The sequence below is a fragment of the Microtus oregoni genome, unplaced genomic scaffold (genome assembly GCF_018167655.1).
Source record: "Microtus oregoni isolate MIOR12 unplaced genomic scaffold, Mior012 000002F_ref0000024, whole genome shotgun sequence".
Classification (NCBI taxonomy): Eukaryota; Metazoa; Chordata; class Mammalia; order Rodentia; family Cricetidae; genus Microtus; species Microtus oregoni.
In genome coordinates, this window is record NW_024543061.1 from 47,797,193 (window position 1) to 47,814,566 (window position 17,374).

General features: G+C 38.1%; 2 protein-coding genes across 7 annotated transcripts in view; one reads left to right on the forward strand and one right to left on the reverse strand.

Moving 5' to 3' along the window:
* On the forward strand, positions 1-16,949 carry Trnt1 (tRNA nucleotidyl transferase 1). 4 transcript variants are annotated; one of them, XM_041632356.1, is made up of 9 exons: positions 1-76; positions 642-814; positions 4,831-5,024; positions 7,816-7,954; positions 10,261-10,387; positions 12,187-12,380; positions 13,123-13,376; positions 13,521-13,802; positions 16,096-16,949. In XM_041632356.1, exons 2-8 carry the CDS (start codon positions 667-669, stop codon positions 13,767-13,769), a joined length of 1,305 nt encoding a protein of 434 aa, XP_041488290.1. In that variant the 5' UTR covers positions 1-76; positions 642-666; the 3' UTR covers positions 13,770-13,802; positions 16,096-16,949. The 4 variants fall into 4 exon arrangements, with proteins under 4 accessions (XP_041488290.1, XP_041488264.1, XP_041488270.1 ...); XM_041632330.1 differs by having other exon boundaries at positions 13,521-16,949; XM_041632336.1 differs by having other exon boundaries at positions 6-83; positions 13,521-16,949.
* Crbn (cereblon) overlaps positions 15,121-17,374 on the reverse strand; it is an 18,606-nt gene continuing 16,352 nt past the window's right edge. For all 3 annotated transcript variants that reach the window (XM_041632292.1, XM_041632303.1, XM_041632314.1), the window contains 3 exons: positions 16,945-17,009; positions 16,155-16,286; positions 15,121-15,353 (listed from right to left, as the gene is read on the reverse strand). In XM_041632292.1, the coding sequence (XP_041488226.1) occupies positions 15,173-15,353; positions 16,155-16,286; positions 16,945-17,009 (378 nt within the window). In that variant the 3' untranslated portion in view covers positions 15,121-15,172. The remainder of the gene's footprint in view (positions 15,354-16,154; positions 16,287-16,944; positions 17,010-17,374) is intronic.

Genomic DNA, 17,374 nt, shown 5'->3' on the forward strand with positions numbered 1-17,374 from the left:
TGGCGGGGAGGGGGGCGGGTCAGAGGCCCTCGGCGTGGGAGTGCTGCGTTCGTAAGGGACCGAGGCGACTCCGCCGGTACCGCGAGCGTCCGAAAGCCCTTGGGGGCGGGGGGGGGGGGGGGATGGCGGGAGGTCGAAGCTGCTCCGCCCTCTTGGCGACACCCGGCCTCCTCACCGAGCCATGGGCGGCCGGAGCCGGTGCCCGGCGCGCGTTTCAGACACACGTGGCCTGCTCCAGCGTGCCTGTTCCGGGGCGCGTCATTTTTCTCGGGCTCCTTTAAGAGCTATGGCCCGCCGAGGCAACCCCGCCACCTTCGTACTTTGGAGGCAGTAACCCTGAAGTCGGCATTGGGTGGGGAAGGAGGGTGATGAGCACGTGTAACTGATCTGTTTTGGAGACCAATTGTTCCTGCCGGTCTAATATTTCATTTTCGGGGACTCTCTTCCCCTCCTGCTTCCGATATAGTAAAAGTGTGAGGAGTACAGAATTGGGTAGTTGCCATCCGAGACCTTTAGTATTCCTTAAAGGGTCACTTCCAGGTTCTTACCCAGAGAGGGTTTTGCTAGTTGACTTGTCTGATAGTATTTGTTTGCCTTCATTTTGAAATTTAATTTGCGTGCCCTTGTGTTTGCCTTTGTAGATGCGTGGTTGGTGACTGTCTCCAGATGCAGAGGCGCCTGCTTCCTTGGCACAGGCAGGTCCTGAACTGTAGTTGGAGTAGATTGTGCCTTCTAAAGCGACACCTATTTACAATGAAGTTGCAGTCTCCAGAATTCCAGTCACTTTTCACGGAAGGCTTGAAGAGCCTGACAGGTGAGAGGTGATGGTAGTCTTCTGTACTTTGGAATTGTTCACCACAAATAAAGGGGAAACTTTCTTTGCCCGATTTTGAGATAGTTATTGTGGGGCTAATGAAAGAAAGGCCTGCTTGGGATAAACTGAAAATCATAAACCCAATCACTAGAAGTGGGGAGTTGACTGTAGCATAAAGCACAGCTTTTCTATGTCTCTAAGAAATCCCATTTACCCATCATGAGACCCAACGCCTCTAGATGTGTGTATGGAAGAGGAAACACCTAATTAGGAAGTAAAATTCCTCTTCTGTTTCCCAAATAACTAACTGAAGGAGTTGGATTTTAAATTTGCAGAGTCTGATGTCATGCAGTTTGTAAGCAGTGAAGTTACAGTCTCTTCCTTTGTATAATTGCTTTCTGAGAGAACGGAAGGAACTATCCCTTATGTCCTCTTTTTCTGTGTCTGGGAGGCAGACAGCAAATGGCTGTTGCTACAGTTTTGCCAGTATTGGTCTTTAAAGTGAGCAAATGACATTGAAGCAGCCCACGGCTGCCATGGAAAGCTTGGGGGTATGCTAGGAATGACTGCCAGGAATACACTGAGTTGTGTGGGTGTGTAAAACACCTAGGATGCACTTGAGGTGCCTCTTTATTATTGGGATGAGCAGAATGCATGTTCTGTGTTGAGGTCAGACTTCTACTTGTAGAAGTCAGTAGTCTCCACCATGTGTGTTCCAGGAATGCAACTCAGGATATTAGACTTGATGGCAAGTACTCTTACCCACTCAGACATCTCACAGGCCCTTGAAGTACTTTCAAACCATAAAAGCTAGGATTCTATCCTATATCCCACTGACTCAGAAGGAAGAACATCTGTTTGCTTTTGTTTTAACTCTGTACACTAATTCTGTTGAACAAACTGGGGAACCATTGGTTTTAAGTTATTATGCTGTTCCCAAAACTGCTTTTTATTCTTCACATGAGATAATGGGTACCTACCGAGGAGAACGTCCTTTTAAGTTCTTTAGTGGAAGTAGAGGGTTTAAATACAAGTTTACGATGCTGTAGTCACAGTGATTTAATCGGAATGAAAAATTCTAGAAATTTGCTCTCTAATAGAAATATATAAACCTTCATGTGATAACCTTTTCTGGTTACATTATAAAACTAGAAAGAATAGAGTGAAATTAATAGTTCTCCAAGCATTATATTCAACCTTCTGTAACTAATGGTTATTCTTGCCACATTTATGCGTGTTAGGCTATATTTAGCACATATAGCACGTCTCTATTCAGATTCACACATTTCAAATGTTCAGTAACCATAAGTGGCTATCAGCTGCTTGGGCACTGCAGTCCTAACAGCTCTAATATAGGTTGATTGAACCTGTTCTTTTCTCATGTGCTCTCACAGCCCCTACTTTTCCCAGTCTCTATTGCCCCTCCTTTAAATAAAACAATACTTACGATGTTACGTATTATAGTCTAACTCCTCTAGCTCCTTCCCTCGCCACTTTTTTTTTTTTTTAATAACCCATCAACTCCAATTTGTGCTGCCCATTCATTCCTAGGTGTAGAGCATAGCTTCTCAGGGGTCACACCCTTAAAGTCCATTTCACTGCTCTCTATAAGTAGTGTCTTTCCTAGTTGGTGTTACCGGACAGGAAGTTGGACCATTGGCCAATGAGCTGGATTGACCAAAGTGGAAAAGTGCTTGCAGTGAAGCGCTCAGTGCAAACAAATTGAAAGTAAACTGCAGAGAGTGGTATAGGTAAAGTGTGAGGCAGAGATTAGAGAGAGATGAGATAGAAGTGGGATATGGGAGCCGTTGTTTGTTGTGTTAGAGAATTTGGACATTGCAGTGCAAATCTTTAGGAGGAGTTGCCTAGTGTAATTTACTCTGGTGCTTTTGAGTAATCCAACTATTGAGACTGGATTTAAGGGACTTGGTATTGGAGCAAGGAGATCTATGAAGACACTGGAGAGCCCTGAAAAAGCCCAGATTTTAGAGGCCTGCTTTAAGTGTTAAAGGAAACAGATCGCAGCTTGGACAGTTTTTCAGTTGTTTGGGACATGGACCTCTCCATTAGTGTTAGGACAGTTGTGAACATGATTTTTACATTTTAAAGACCCTTAACAGGGGTATTTGGTTGAGAGACTCGATTGGAAATTAAGGGAGCAAAACCCTTATTGGGGAGGGCTTATGGAAGTAGAATCATGTGTAAGAGCCCATGTTTATTTTAGACACGATTGTTTAGTCAAGCCATTTTAGAAAATCTAAGGTGGAAGAAGATTATGGGAGGAAAATATGTTGAGGATTCTATTTGAGTTGGGAGTGATTAGGGCTGAGTTTAGCTGAATGCATGATCCCCAAGGACACACCAAGCTGCTTCTTGCAGTAAAGGAAGACTACTACCTATGGAGAGGCCAATGACCTTGCAACAGAGCATTTTCAAACTGACTTTCCAATATTGGGTCCTCGATTAGTTTGTTTTGGAGAGAGTTTAGGAAGTGGGATCTGAAGAAGATTGTCTGTTTTCAGGAAAAAGATGTTATTCTTTGGTTATCAACTTATAAACCACAACTTCCATCTTAAGGGGAGCCATGTGAGCCCAGGAAGACAAACTTTTAGGTTACCTCAAATTCCATGTTTCAGTGTGAAAGCAGTTTCACTGTTTTATAGAACAGAGACAGTCATAAATCAATACAAGTTTAAAATACATTGGTGTGGTACATCAGAAACGTAGGTGCAATGAAATAAATGAGCTTTTCTATAGGATTGAGTTGCTCTCTGCTGGCATTCTTAGCTTTTGAATTGGTAGAAGCTAATTGTTTGCTAGTTTATCTTAATTTGTGGCTAGAAAACACAGACTAAAACTGACTGGAAAGCGGGGGCAGTCATTCAAGAATTGTGCAAGGCATGCCTTGGATAATGTTTATACTTTATATAGCACAGATTCAAATTAGTTTCAAACAATATGTGCAGTTTTGTTTTTTAAGAGTTCTTGGCTCTAATATTTATCATAAGTTTCATGCATAAGTTTACTGTCTCTACATTTGTCCCAAAGACAGAATAATTTCCATTCTAAAGTGTACACATACACCACAGAGAAACAATCAGAATTGTTTATTGCTGTTGAAACTCATACTTACAGTGATGATCTTAAGGCATCTTAGAATTCTATACTATCTGCTGGATCAGAAAGAAATTCTCAAAGTTCTCTTTCTACAGTTCTTAGGGGCAATCTACTGTAGGGAACCATCTCAGATGTTCAGACCTTTTGTTGTTTTTTTTTGAGACAGGATTTTCTCTGTGTAGTTATGGCTGCCCTAGAACTTGATCAGTAGACCAGGCTGACCTTGAACTCACAAACATCTCCCTGCCTCAATGTTGATGGAGGTCACTAGTTAATTCCCGGCCGCTTAGCCCCGAAATAATCACACAGAAACTGTATTAGTTAAATCACTGCTTGTTAGCTCTAGGTTATTATTGGCTAACTCTTACATCTCAATTTAACCCATCTCCATTAATCTGTGCCTCACCACGAGGTCCTGGCCTACCAGCAAAGTTTCAGCACGTCTCTCTCCAGCAGCTGCACCATAGTTTCTCCCTAACTCTGCTGTTCTTTCTCCCAGAATCTGTGTATCGCCATGTGGCTGTGGCTTGCTAGCTAAAGTCTGTCTCCAGCGGGGGCTACATGGCTTCTCCTCTGACTCTGCCTCCTTTCTCTGAGCATTCAGATATTCAGATTAGTTTTCACCGCCCACCTAAGTTCTGCCCTATAAACAGGCCAAGGCAGTTTCTTTATTCACCAATGGAATTACAGCATTCAGAGGGGAATCTCACATCACCTCTGCCTCCTGAGTGCTAGATTAAAGGCATATACACCACTGCCTAACTTGTTTTCATTCTCATACAAGACTGCTCAGTTCAGTGATCTATCTGTAATAGATGACAAGACCTTATGCTTATATGAGCTTTAATCTTCAACACTGTTGTGTTAAAAAAAATAAACAAATAACCTTCTTTCCTCAGAATTATTTGCCAAAGAGAATCATGAATTAAGAATAGCAGGAGGAGCAGTGAGGGATTTACTAAATGGGGTGAAGCCTCAAGATGTGGATTTTGCCACCACTGCCACCCCTACTCAGATGAAGGAGATGTTCCAGTCAGCTGGTGTTCGCATGATAAACAACAAAGGAGAGAAGCATGGGACGATCACTGCCAGGGTGAGTGAAAGTGTAAATTGGTTTCAAACAGTATCAACTTTTTAGAAAGTACAGAGAAGTCATTGCCTCCTGCCCTCTGAAATCTTGCATACCCCTCCATTGGAGCTATGTATTATATAAGTTTGACACTCAACTCACTTTCAGTTCATGAGGGAAAACCAAGTAAGTCCTCTGTTGGAGATTTTGTTTTTAATTTGTAGGTTTAACGATACTCTTCATTTATGTGAGTTAGTTTCCTTGCCACCCTTCACAGCAGGCCCATATACTTTTGTTCTAGGGTATTATTAATAACAGTGTTTGGTTAATTCAGGTTGAGAGTTTGGATTTATGACGGTTAGTTACAACTGTGTTCTGGGAGTATATTTTATTAGATCCAGGCAGGTCTTTTAGAACATGCTCCATGGTACTGCTCTTTCATGGGGGAGAACAGCTCCATCTGTGTCACTCTGAGCTGTCCAGTGGGCCAAGATATGGGGTGGACAGCAGTGATCCTCACTACCTCCTCTTCTAATTTGTGTCTTGTTAACAAAAAAGTTTTTAAAGAGTAATATGATTTACAACAGGACATTAACTAATTTTATAGCAGTATCTTATATTTCAAATGTTACTGTAAAAAGTTTAAAATCAACTAAATTCTTAATGAAATTGCCCAGCAACCAATTTCTTTGAACATGCTTCCTTTGTTAAATGAATGATATGTGACATACATTAAGGTAAGTATAAATGTAATGTGGTAAATACAGAAACTAGTAACATAGTTGTTTATGATAATAAATATGTACTATACATGACTATATGTTACGCTTTTGGGTGCACAAATACTATGTATAATATGATAGACTGAGGTTCTTTGTTAAAGTGTCCTTATGTGGCACAGGACTGTATTTCTTTTAGTGTTCAGTTCTTGTTTCATATTGAAAATTTTTATTTTCCATTGGCTATTAGTTATAAATTGCTTTGACAAAGTGTTTTCTTTAAGCATTTTTTGTTTGTCTTAATGGTTTTCCTTAAATGAGCATGTTCTACTGTTCTCATTATATTCGAATGATGCTCTTAATGAAGTTTGGCCAGGCAGGGCCCCTTGGACATGTGTCCCCAGATAACTATGAATACAGTCCATCGCATTTGCAGATGACAGTGTCATGTCAAAACGTCAAAAGATTGTTTACCCATGCTTCCATTCTTCAGCAAAGTGACCTGTGGTTGGTAGTCTATGGAAGTGAGCTAGTGCTCCTGATGTTAAGAATTTTCATTCGCAATCAGAATTCCACAGAGTTGTGTGCCAGGGGATAAGCTCAGTTGTGCTGTGGAATGATCTTTCTGTAGTCTGAAATGTATTCCTCTAATTGGTTAATAATAAAAGCTGTTTGACCAATGCTCAGATGAGATAAGGTTAGGCATAATGATCAAACTGAGGACTTGGATGAGGAGAGACCAAGAGGAAGATGCCAGCCAGCTGACAGGGGAACAAGATATATTAGAGCACAGGCAAAGCCACAAGAAATGTGGCAAAACATAGATTAATAGAAATGGGTTAAATTAAAAGTAAGAGCTAGTTAGTAATAAATCCGTGCTGTTCAGCCAAGCAGTCTGTAATTACAATTAAGCCTCTGAGTGATTTAGAAGCAGCTGCGGGATGGGGCGGGACAGAGAAACTTCCGATTACACGGTTGTATAATATTTTGAAAATTAAATAGTGAAAAAGACAAGTCTTGTTGATTTCCACTTAATCCCGTTTTTATTGTGGTGTTTCATTTCTATCTACTATCAACAGTTTCTGGTGCTCCAAATTTTGATTATTTTTGGTCTGTCCTGGTTTTGTATAGGGAGGAAAAGTATATTGTTTCTGATAATAATTTCACATAGTTTCCTGCATCAAGTCCGTTTCTTTCGTTTCATATGTCATTGTATCTCAAGAGCCTTAGGTTATGATGAAACTATAGGTATAGCTTTGTGTCTGGAAAAGGATGTGAAACTGTGTGGAATGCTAGAACAAACTTCCTAATGAGGAGGTCCTAAGCTCCTGTGTGATTGAAAATCTCTGTGCTTGACTACTGCTAATTTGTCATTTGGCAGTGCAGCACTGATATAATCAAATGAGCTTGCATTTTAAATGTGGTTTTGCCCACATCCCATGTCCAGGTCTTTCTCAGTGTTTTGCTCACACCATGTTGTTACCAGCCTTTGCAGCTGGAGGTGTCTTTCCTGAAGACTCAGTATTTCAGCAGCTGCTGCTCAGTGGTCTGTGGTCCAGAAACTGGTCTTTGCCTCTCTTCAGACTGGAGCTGTTCAATAGTATGTCAGAGAAGAGCTTGCTCTAAAGTGGAATAACTGGAGTCAAATGTACTGAGTGCATTTCCTACCACCCCACTCCTCACAGTTGTGTTTGTCTCTGAAATTAATCTTAATCACAGTGGGTAATTTTAAGAAACTGTTATTTGGATTTTTTTTTTGAATTGTATGTTTTTGTACAGAGTTATATGTGTAAACTAATAGACTTTAAAAGACATACAGGAATTGGCAGGTATCACAATATCCTGCCTTGATGTAGTCAAGTTTTTAAAATACTTGGTGATACTAAAACCAAATAAAAAGAAAACAAAAACCTTTGTGGGGGCTCAGTTAGGTAAAGATACCTGCTGCCCAACCTGACATCTTGAATTTAGTCCCCAGAAGACCAATAGTGGAAGGAGATAACGGACTTGGGAATGTTTTCCTTAGCTGTGGCACGCGAATGCACACTCATACATGCTAAAATTTAAAAAGATAACAAATTTGTCTTTAATTGCAGCTTCATGAAGAAAATTTTGAAGTTACTACACTCCGGATTGATGTCACCACTGATGGAAGACATGCTGAGGTAGAATTTACAACTGACTGGCAGAAGGATGCCGAACGAAGAGATCTCACCATAAACTCTATGTTCCTAGGTAATCTCTTGAGAAGTCAAGACTGTGTTTTAATTCAGCCTGTCAGGGTTTCCTTTCCTTGGTAAACTTGTGCTATGGAAATGGTGTTGAACTCACTAACTTATGAGAGCCAGTATATCCTGTTGACTGGAGCCAACATCTCTGGGCTCAGATACGGTTACTCACTAGCTGCAATCTGAAGTATTTCTGTCAGCCTCCTTTGTTCTACTGTAGTGAAGATTAAGGGAATAAATGACAGTCAGTGCTTAACTGCCACATTTGTACATTCTTTTAACTTACTGTACTTAAACAGTGCAAGAAAAATGTGTAACACAAACACTCCCCCTATATCATATCATTCTCTGCACTGTGTTTTATACATATGTATCCAAAAATGTTGTGTAGAATGGCATATAACTATCAAATCTTTGTTAGTGACTCTACATACAACCTCAAAATCTTTTTGAGCATCCAATCTTAGGAAGCAGCAATGAATTTGCCATAGATAATGAAACACCTGTCAGCTTAATCCTCTGTGGTATGAAAGGTGAGGAGAAATAGGAGTTGAGGTGAGTTGGGATGGTACATCTCTGCTACACCAATTTTTATACTTCTAATTTCACACAGTCTCTTTGTTTGATTATTGCTTCATGTTCTGAGAAAGTAAGTTTAGGCAAGATGGATATATAAAACTGCAGAATGCTAAAGTTAGTGATGGTGAGAGCTTCCAAAACCTAGGCAGTAAGGAGCCCAGATAATGAATGTGCTCTGTGTGTTTCTTTTTTTTCGTGTATGTTTTTTTTTACATAATTCAAATTTAAACTACTTCACCTGGTTTTATAGAGTCTCATCCAACAGGAATATTTTCAGTATGCTTCACTAAACAGAAAAACCGAGTCTTTAAAAAAGTAGTATTTCACATGAAACAAAGCTACTCTTGATGCTGTTTTGCTGGAATTTATCATTTGCCCAGCTCAACTACAGGCACATTGCATAAATTTAATCTCAACAAGTCTATGAAGCCATTTAATTGATGTAAATGCCTAATGTGTAGCTTGTAAATTGAACAATTAGGATTCTCGCTGAAGTAGTCTGGTTCTAAAGGTCATGCTTTTTATATCTTTAGTGCTTTTGTTTGTTTGTTTTCTTTTAAATATAGTAATCCCACCAAAACAATAACAATGCTTACATTAGCCTAGTTTTCTTCAGGCTTCTTTCAGTTGTTACTGGTTCAAACATTAATAGTATGGATGTTAATGGCTGGTTACTTTGCTTCCAAAGACATTATCACCCCTCCCTGTTTCTTTTTGCATTACTAGAGATGGAAATGAGGGGCCTGTACATGGTAGCTTGGGAGAGTTAGCCATCCTGCCATTCTTGTATTAGAACATGATCTTAAGGTACACGCTATAGTCTTATTTTGCTTATTTAGCATTCTTTTCTCCATTTTTGCTTTGTTTCATATGGAACTTTTGGAAATTGTCATATAAATCAAGATTCTAATGCATAAATCCAAAACAGCCCAGAAACACTTAAAGACTTGCCCAATATTATCCAGTCTGAGAGAAATCTGAAAAGCTTTTCAAAACCTTGTGACTAAGGTTAAAATGTTATTTTTTAAGATTGCTGGGTTTTATTTTTTTAACCTGTGTTTTATTTGTTTTGCTTTTTGTTATTTTCAATTTTGAGGATGTGTTCAGACCATCTTAAAAACTCTTCTCTTAGGGTCCTCATGCTGAGATAATAGGTATTTTACCATCTTGGGTCTGTTTATTTCAAAACAGCATTTGCATATTAGGGAAATGAGACATTAGCCTCTTTTGGTACTGATATATTTTCCCCAGAATATTATTGAAGCTTGTAATTTTCTGTATGATGCATGCTGGCTTTCTTCTTTTTCCTACCAATAAGCATATTTTTATTTTCAAATAGTTTTTGTCTACTATATTACTATGCTTAAGATTTATTTGTGTTTATGGGTGTATGCATATGTGTATATGCACATGTATGCATGTACACAGAGGATGGAAAACGGTATTGAGTGCTCTGTATTACTTTCCACCAATACTTTTGAGGCAGGGTCTCTTTCTATTCATATTTTACGAATATATGTTTTCATTGCTGGTGGTGTTCTGTATTAATATGAAAATTAGCTTGTCTGGTGTCTTCCCCTCCCCATTTTATACGAATTTAGTAAATTGATTTTGTTCGTTTGTAATTTTTAGCCTTATTGAATTTTTACTGTGTGGTAGTTTTCAGATGATTCTTTTTCCTTCCCACTCTAAATTCTTGCCAATGATTTTTCTTCCCTCTTTTATAATGAATAGGTTTTGATGGTACCTTGTTTGATTATTTTAATGGTTATGAAGATTTAAAAAATAAAAAAATTCGATTTGTCGGACATGCTAACCAGAGAATTCAAGAAGACTATCTTCGAATTTTAAGATATTTCAGGTAAGAATTTGTAAATTTTAACAACAGAAAATTTCAGGTTTTTTTCCCTTTGAGCACAGTCCTTTTTTGTGTAGTGCATATCAGCAGAAATATAAAATAGGGACCCCCAAGTACCTGTCTTCTGTGATGAGGTAGCACCCTTTGACTTTCAAAATATACATAAACCATCCTTTGTGGAATGTTCTATATGAAAGCTTTAAGTTTTTAATGTATTTTGCTTCATTGTGGTTTGAGTCCTCACCATGCACAGTGCTAGGTGCTCTGATCACAGTGAGGATGACTTAAAGTGTCTGCCTTCACAGAGCTGCAGAGTATGAGATGCTCTGGGACAGACCTGCTCAGATGCCTCACCACAAAACGACACTGACAAAAAGAAAATGCTATTAAATGAGTGGCGAACTAAATCAGAATATAGATAAATATACTTAAAAGATGGATAACCTTGGTGAGTGTAAGATGCATGGATAGATTTGTGGGTAGCAGTGATTTTAATTTTTGTAGGCATGACTTTCAACTTCTATACATGTATATGTAATGTTGTGATACACTGTAATTTAAGGTAAAGCTCCTGTCTGCCCTCAAACACATAGCATGTTTATGAGAAAACATCATACTCCTTCAAGCTTTTTGGTTATCTGTGTCACTCCAGTCTGGATCAGTGATGAGGATGTCATCTCGTGTGTGTACCTATCATCATTGCCCACTGATGAGTCAGCTGATCCTCGGTTTAGGCTCACCTTCTTTGACTACATTGATACATAATGAGATTATGCATTTCTAGTCTTTTTGTGTCTAGATTATTTAACAGTCATCTCTAGCTTCATCTATTGCTATACTTGACAGGATATTGCATCAGGAGTGGCGGCATATGCCTATAATCCTAACACTGAGGGATCCTAAGGCAGGAAGGTCATGAGTTCAAGGCCAGCCTTGGCTAACCATAAGTTTCAGGCCACTGTACCACATGTTCAATGCGCTACATTTTCTAACAGTTGATCAGCAGTTTATTTTCAAAAGTGACCCACAGGGAACACAGGAGAGCCGGGGTCACCTCATACTGACCTGACTTTCTTTGGATATAAACCATTGTAGATCTGTTTGTCTTCAGAGGATTCTCCCCATTTTTTAGTGCCTATGCTAGTTTACTTCTGCTTAGCTTTACAAGTGTGTTTCTGTCTGCCTTGTTTAGCACTTGCTGCCTTTGATAAGGGCCATTCTCCCTGGAGTGATTCCTGTGCATTTCCCTGGTGACTAGTGATACTAGACATGATTCATAGACTTTTGATCATTTATACATTTTGCAATTATTTTTGAATTCCTTCTATAATGCCCCATCTGATGGGACATTTACAAACATTCTGTAGGTTTTATCTTGATAGTTTCTTACCAGGGATTAAAAAAATCCAAATTCTAACCTTAAATAAAAAATGCCGACCTGAGTAGTGTGCATCTGGTAACATTCACTGGCCACTTTTTGGGCCCACTCAGAATACTGTGTAGCAGGGCATAAGTATTTAGTCAATAAATCCAAGTTTTCTAAGCGAGTATATGCAAACAATCTGTCAAAAACAGACCAAACAGCAAAACTTTGAAATTGTCGCTCTGTCTATGTTTTGTTGACCCATTACCTAGATGGGAAACAACCCCGGGAAAAAATGGAAAAATACTTTATATGGTGATAAACGTTGGTATAGAAGTAACAAAATTCTGAGGCTTGTCTTGTAGGGTTTTTTCCTCTTTAATAAAACATTTTAAAAAACCTTAAAGAAAAAAAAAGTCACACGTCAAATGTCTTACAGGTTTTATGGCAGAATTGTGGACAAACCTGGTGACCATGACCCCGAGACTCTAGAAGCGATTGCAGAAAATGCCAAAGGCTTGGCTGGAATATCAGGAGAGAGGATTTGGATAGAACTGAAGAAAATTCTCACTGGGAACCATGTAAACCATTTGATCCACCTGATCTATGATCTTGATGTGGCTTCTCACATAGGTGAGCATAGGTTATACAACTATGTAAACATTTTGAGCAACAAAAGACCTAGTTTAAAGTACATGAGGTAAAATGTTTTGTGTTATATAGCTAAGGAATTTTTAGTGGGGAAATTGTATTCTAAGGTAAACATTGGGATTAAAGGTTAACAATTTATGGGTAAAGAATAGTCCAGTGAACACTTGGATTTGATGAAGCTGTGCCACTTACTGGCTTTACAGGTGGGTTATCATCAAAAAGCAGTTAGACCTAGTTACTCCTTCTCCAAGAAAACTTAGTATGTAGAAATGAGGCCAGTCAGGAACACAGACTTACTGAGCGGGAGTGGGTGCAGACGGGAGCATGACTGAGAAAGCATCTGCTGTGCACTTGACGTGACCATGGCTCCTGGGCCTCCTGCTACAGCTTGCTAGGGAAAACAGGAACATGATAGGGTTTCCTAGGAGTTGAGAGTGACAGATGGGCTGAGAAAAAAAAGTGGAAAAAGAATACTGCTGGAAAAATACTTCATGGTGGACTGGGCAGTGGTGGCATATGCCTTTAAGCCCAGCACTCAGGAGGAAGAGGCAGACAGGATCTGGCTAGCCTGTTCCAGGACACACTCCAAAGCTATACAGAGAAAGCCTCAAAAAACCCACAAAACTACGTGGTATGAGAGACAAGTGAGGGTTTTATAATTAAAAACAATGACTAGGGTTTTATAAATAAAAACAATGTCTTTTTTTTTTTTTTTGCCATACAGGTTTACCTGCTAATGCAAATTTAGAGGAATTTAACAAAGTCAGTAAAAATGTTGAAGGTTTTTCACCAAAGCCAATGACTCTTTTGGCCTCTTTATTCAAAGTACAAGATGATGTCACAAAACTGGATTTGAGATTGAAAATTTCAAAAGAAGAGAAAAACTTGGGTTTATTTATAGTTAAAAACAGGAAAGACTTGATTAAAGCAACAGATAGTTCAGAACCACTGAAACCATATCAAGACTTCGTTATAGATGTAAGTATGTATTAGGTTTGGTCGTAAAAATAGTTCTTCATTAACCAGAGAAGCATTTTTTTATTCTAACTGTAGACTTTTATATAAGTAAATAGTGGAATGAGATTGTGAATATTTAATCGTGAAAAATTGTGTGTCATTTAGTCAAGGGAACCGGATGCAATTGCTCGTGTATGTGAGCTGCTGAAGTACCAAGGAGAGCATGGTCTGCTCAAGGAGATGCAGCAGTGGTCTGTCCCGCCATTCCCCGTGAGTGGACATGACATCCGGAAAGTGGGTATTTCTTCAGGAAAGGAAATTGGAGCCCTGTTACAGCAGTTGCGTGAACAGTGGAAGAAAAGTGGTTACCAAATGGAAAAAGATGAACTTCTGAGTTATATAAAGAAGACCTAAAATGAGCTCCATATGAAATAGTGGGAAATCTTGGTAAGACTGGTTTTATCTCCTTCTGTTTCTTACTTAAATCCTAAGAAACAGCAGCAAGAAAAAATTCTTGTATAGCAGTATAGAAAAACTGAGCAAGTCTATGTCCTCTCAATACAGGTTTAACTCTGAATTCTCCAAGTCTCTAGGAGTAGTGCTGATGAGAAAATTGTAGCTGTCACTTGTTTAGACTGGATGTGGTAACTGTCAACACTTGTGTGTGCTAAATAACTAGTTAATGTTGTCTTAGCTGTTCGCTGAGTTTTAAAATTAATCCACAGTGCCATTCATTTATACAGGACTTTGTGATTTCCTTATGTGTGCAAAGGAAATCTATCAGGTCCCACAGATAGTGAGCACAAGTATTTATTTTACTAATTAGATGGATATGGTTTAGAGTTTGATAAAATCACTCATGACGAAGCCCAAATAAGAGGGAGTTTAACCATGGAGCTCCTTCTGTTGTCACTACCTGCCTAAGCATGTAGGAAGTATACAGATGGAGTGCTATCCTTTAAACAGTACTGTCAGCAAGTAATGGTAAACAGGTAAAAGTATGGATCATGAGAGTACACTGCACAAGGACAAAACAGAATTCCCTCACTTTATGACTACAGCTTAAATGAACTCAAGTGGAACTTAAAAAGTGACATTGAGGAGTTACATTTTATTACTGTACTTCAAATTTTACTTAATTACTTTTTGACTTACATAATTCAACTAAAGTGCAGGTTTGGACATAGGTATTAAGTTTTGGTACGTTTTATTTAAAGATGCCCTTTAATTGCTTTAACCTTTATTTCCTAAAGGACGTAATCCCAGAAAGATATACTGTTCACTTAAATGCAAAATGCATATATATTACTATTTAAAGGGTCTTACACATGACGGTTATCAAATAAATAGTGCAAATACACAAAATGCTATTTTTTTCTGTTCAAACTGCTTATTTTACTCTTTAATATTTTCAAAATTTACAAATTAGTATCTCAGACAAGCTAAAGAAAATTAAAAGGACTTTGTTCCTTTCAAAATAATATACACTGCTTTGCCTCTGTCTTGTGCTTGCCAACTGAGCTGGAACATTCATCATTTAGTGGAGCTGTGCCCTAATCCTGTTCCATAGTCATTCTCATCATTTCAAACATCAATGACACATATTCAACAGGATAATTAATGGCACCAAGCTACTAAAGCTGATACTTCTGAATCCAACCTTGTGTTTTATTCTGCTTTTTCATCCTCTGAACAAGTGTGCTCTTGAACTTGGTAGTCAAATGCTGTAACCACTATACACATATCAGAGACAGTGACCTCTGGAGCAGATCTGACTTGAGAAAATAATTCGTTAGGAAGTTACTCCTACAATGCACTTACAAACAAAGTATTACTTTGTCTGGACTTATTTCATCTTCAGTTTCTGGAATTGTGGGTAACAGAGCAGAGCGAGTTAAGCCCCAGAACTTTTGAGGTGACATATCTTTTTTGGTGGCTGTAAATTTCCATCCAATGTGGCTCGCACAAATCTTACACTGGGCAATGGTCCATGCATACCTACGAAATGAAGGAAAACACAAGCTAAGCAACCTATTTTTATTTTAACCTTTGATCTAGGCTTGTCAGGAAATTTCTCTGAAACCTCATGAATTTACAAAGCTACCTTACCAATATTGTATTGATACTATGATTTGATAATTTTATCACTATAAGTTTCTTTATATTGCTGTTTGCAGAGGACTGCATCAGTCCAGGCTTAATCTCACTGCTTTCTACTACATTATTGTTAGAGAACAGCAATCTTGGAGATACAGATGATGTAAAGGAAAGAGCCCATGACCTCCCTGAAAATAAGGCACTTCTGTTCTCAAGTTAGCAAGTTGGAGTATTCTGCATTTAATGTTTACATTAACATATTTTGTTAGTTTTACAGTCTTCAAGAATGATGTCAAATAAAAGGTTTTTTTTTCCAGGTGCAGTAAAATCACTAATCCCCAATTCCTCTGCCACTTTCAAAGTAAAGGTGTGGCCCAGAATAAAGCAGGCTAGATAAACCAAGATTTTCTGGTTTTTACATCTCATTATGTCCCTGCTTAAGGCCTTTGAGTCACATATCAGTGGATCAACCAATAGTTGTAGTTACAGTGGATCATAAAGTTCTGCAGTGAGCTGACAGATACTTCAGTTTTTAACCCTAACATATGCAACGATACACACACACCAAGTTCATTTCTACCTATTGATGAAATGAAGATTAGTTAAAATTATTCCTGTCATATTTGTTTTGTATCATTTCTAGACGCTACACTGAAGACTAAACGAGGAGTCAGTAAAAAACAGTGAACACAACCACATTACCCAGGAAACCAGCTGTGTACTGTAGAAGGCCGACCTATCAGATTCAGGTTGGAAGCTTTATACACAGTCAGTGTCTCATGTACATATCCATGAGGGTTCACATATGCTGCCATTGGACCACATAGGGATAAACTGTAACAAAGAAGTAGTATGAAGAATAAGATAATGAAAAGAAAAAAACAGTAACTCCAATTTTTCCTTCCTGGGATATATTTAGCTTTATTATTATATTCAATATATAATATATATATATTAATCTTTGAATTTTGTATATACAAGAGATTGGCAGATATTCTATTATTGCTTGAAAATTTTCTTTGGTGATTCCAGGGAAACACTATTATTTAAAAAGCCTAATAAAAAGGTCATATTTATTCATCTTTGGACAGTTAGATGCTTTGAAGACATCAGTTTCCTTTCTTGATTTACTGTCTTATTTTATAATTCTACTGAATTCATCAAAGTGTTAAACTCCTGTATCACAGCATTAACACATACTCAGGCATGCCCTATTTTGGTCATTTGTAGCATAACTAGTTGAAAGATAATGCTTGAAGCACTCATCTTGTCAGAAGATACAGTACCTCAAGCTTAAAACAAAACTTGAGGGAAAAATATATTGTATATATATTGTAGATATTTCCAGCCTGGGAGACAGCCTTACCCAAGCCAAGTTAACTCCCTGTGTTTATTTTCTTTATTGAGTATATTTTTTAGGCACTGGAAGAAAAATTTTAAAAGGAAGTTGAAAATGTATTGAGAGGTATACTAAATGTAATAAAGAGCTTACCTAAATATTTCATTCTTGGTTGTTATTTCTGTTTCTTGACACTGTTTACAGCAAAGGGAAGTACACTAAAAAGTTGAAGTGCAAAAACAGACATGTTACCCAAATCATGAATAAACTTCTTTAGGGTACAAATGTCTTGGCTTTTATATGTCACACTTCCAACCTGATAAATTTATATGAAGCCTAGGATTAATATTTAAGGATTGCAAAAATTCAGATTTTCAGGTTGACTATACCTTATTCAAAGGTATACTGACTGCGTGTGTGTGTGTGTGTGTATATATATATATATATATATATATATATATATATATATATATATATATAGTGTGTGTGTGTATGTGTATGACTTGATTGTTTAAACATCCTAATCCTCCAGATTTGGAATGGTCTGAATTACAGAACATTTCAGATTTGAGAAAAGCTTTTC

Coding starts and splice junctions, on each gene's coding strand:
- Trnt1 (XM_041632330.1), top strand. CDS start 667: ATGCAGAGGCGCCTGCTTCCTTGGCACAGGCAGGTCCTGAACTGTAGT. Junction 815..4,830: donor AGGCTTGAAGAGCCTGACAG/GTGAGAGGTGAT, acceptor TTCTTTCCTCAG/AATTATTTGCCAAAGAGAAT. Junction 10,388..12,186: donor CGAATTTTAAGATATTTCAG/GTAAGAATTTGT, acceptor AATGTCTTACAG/GTTTTATGGCAGAATTGTGG.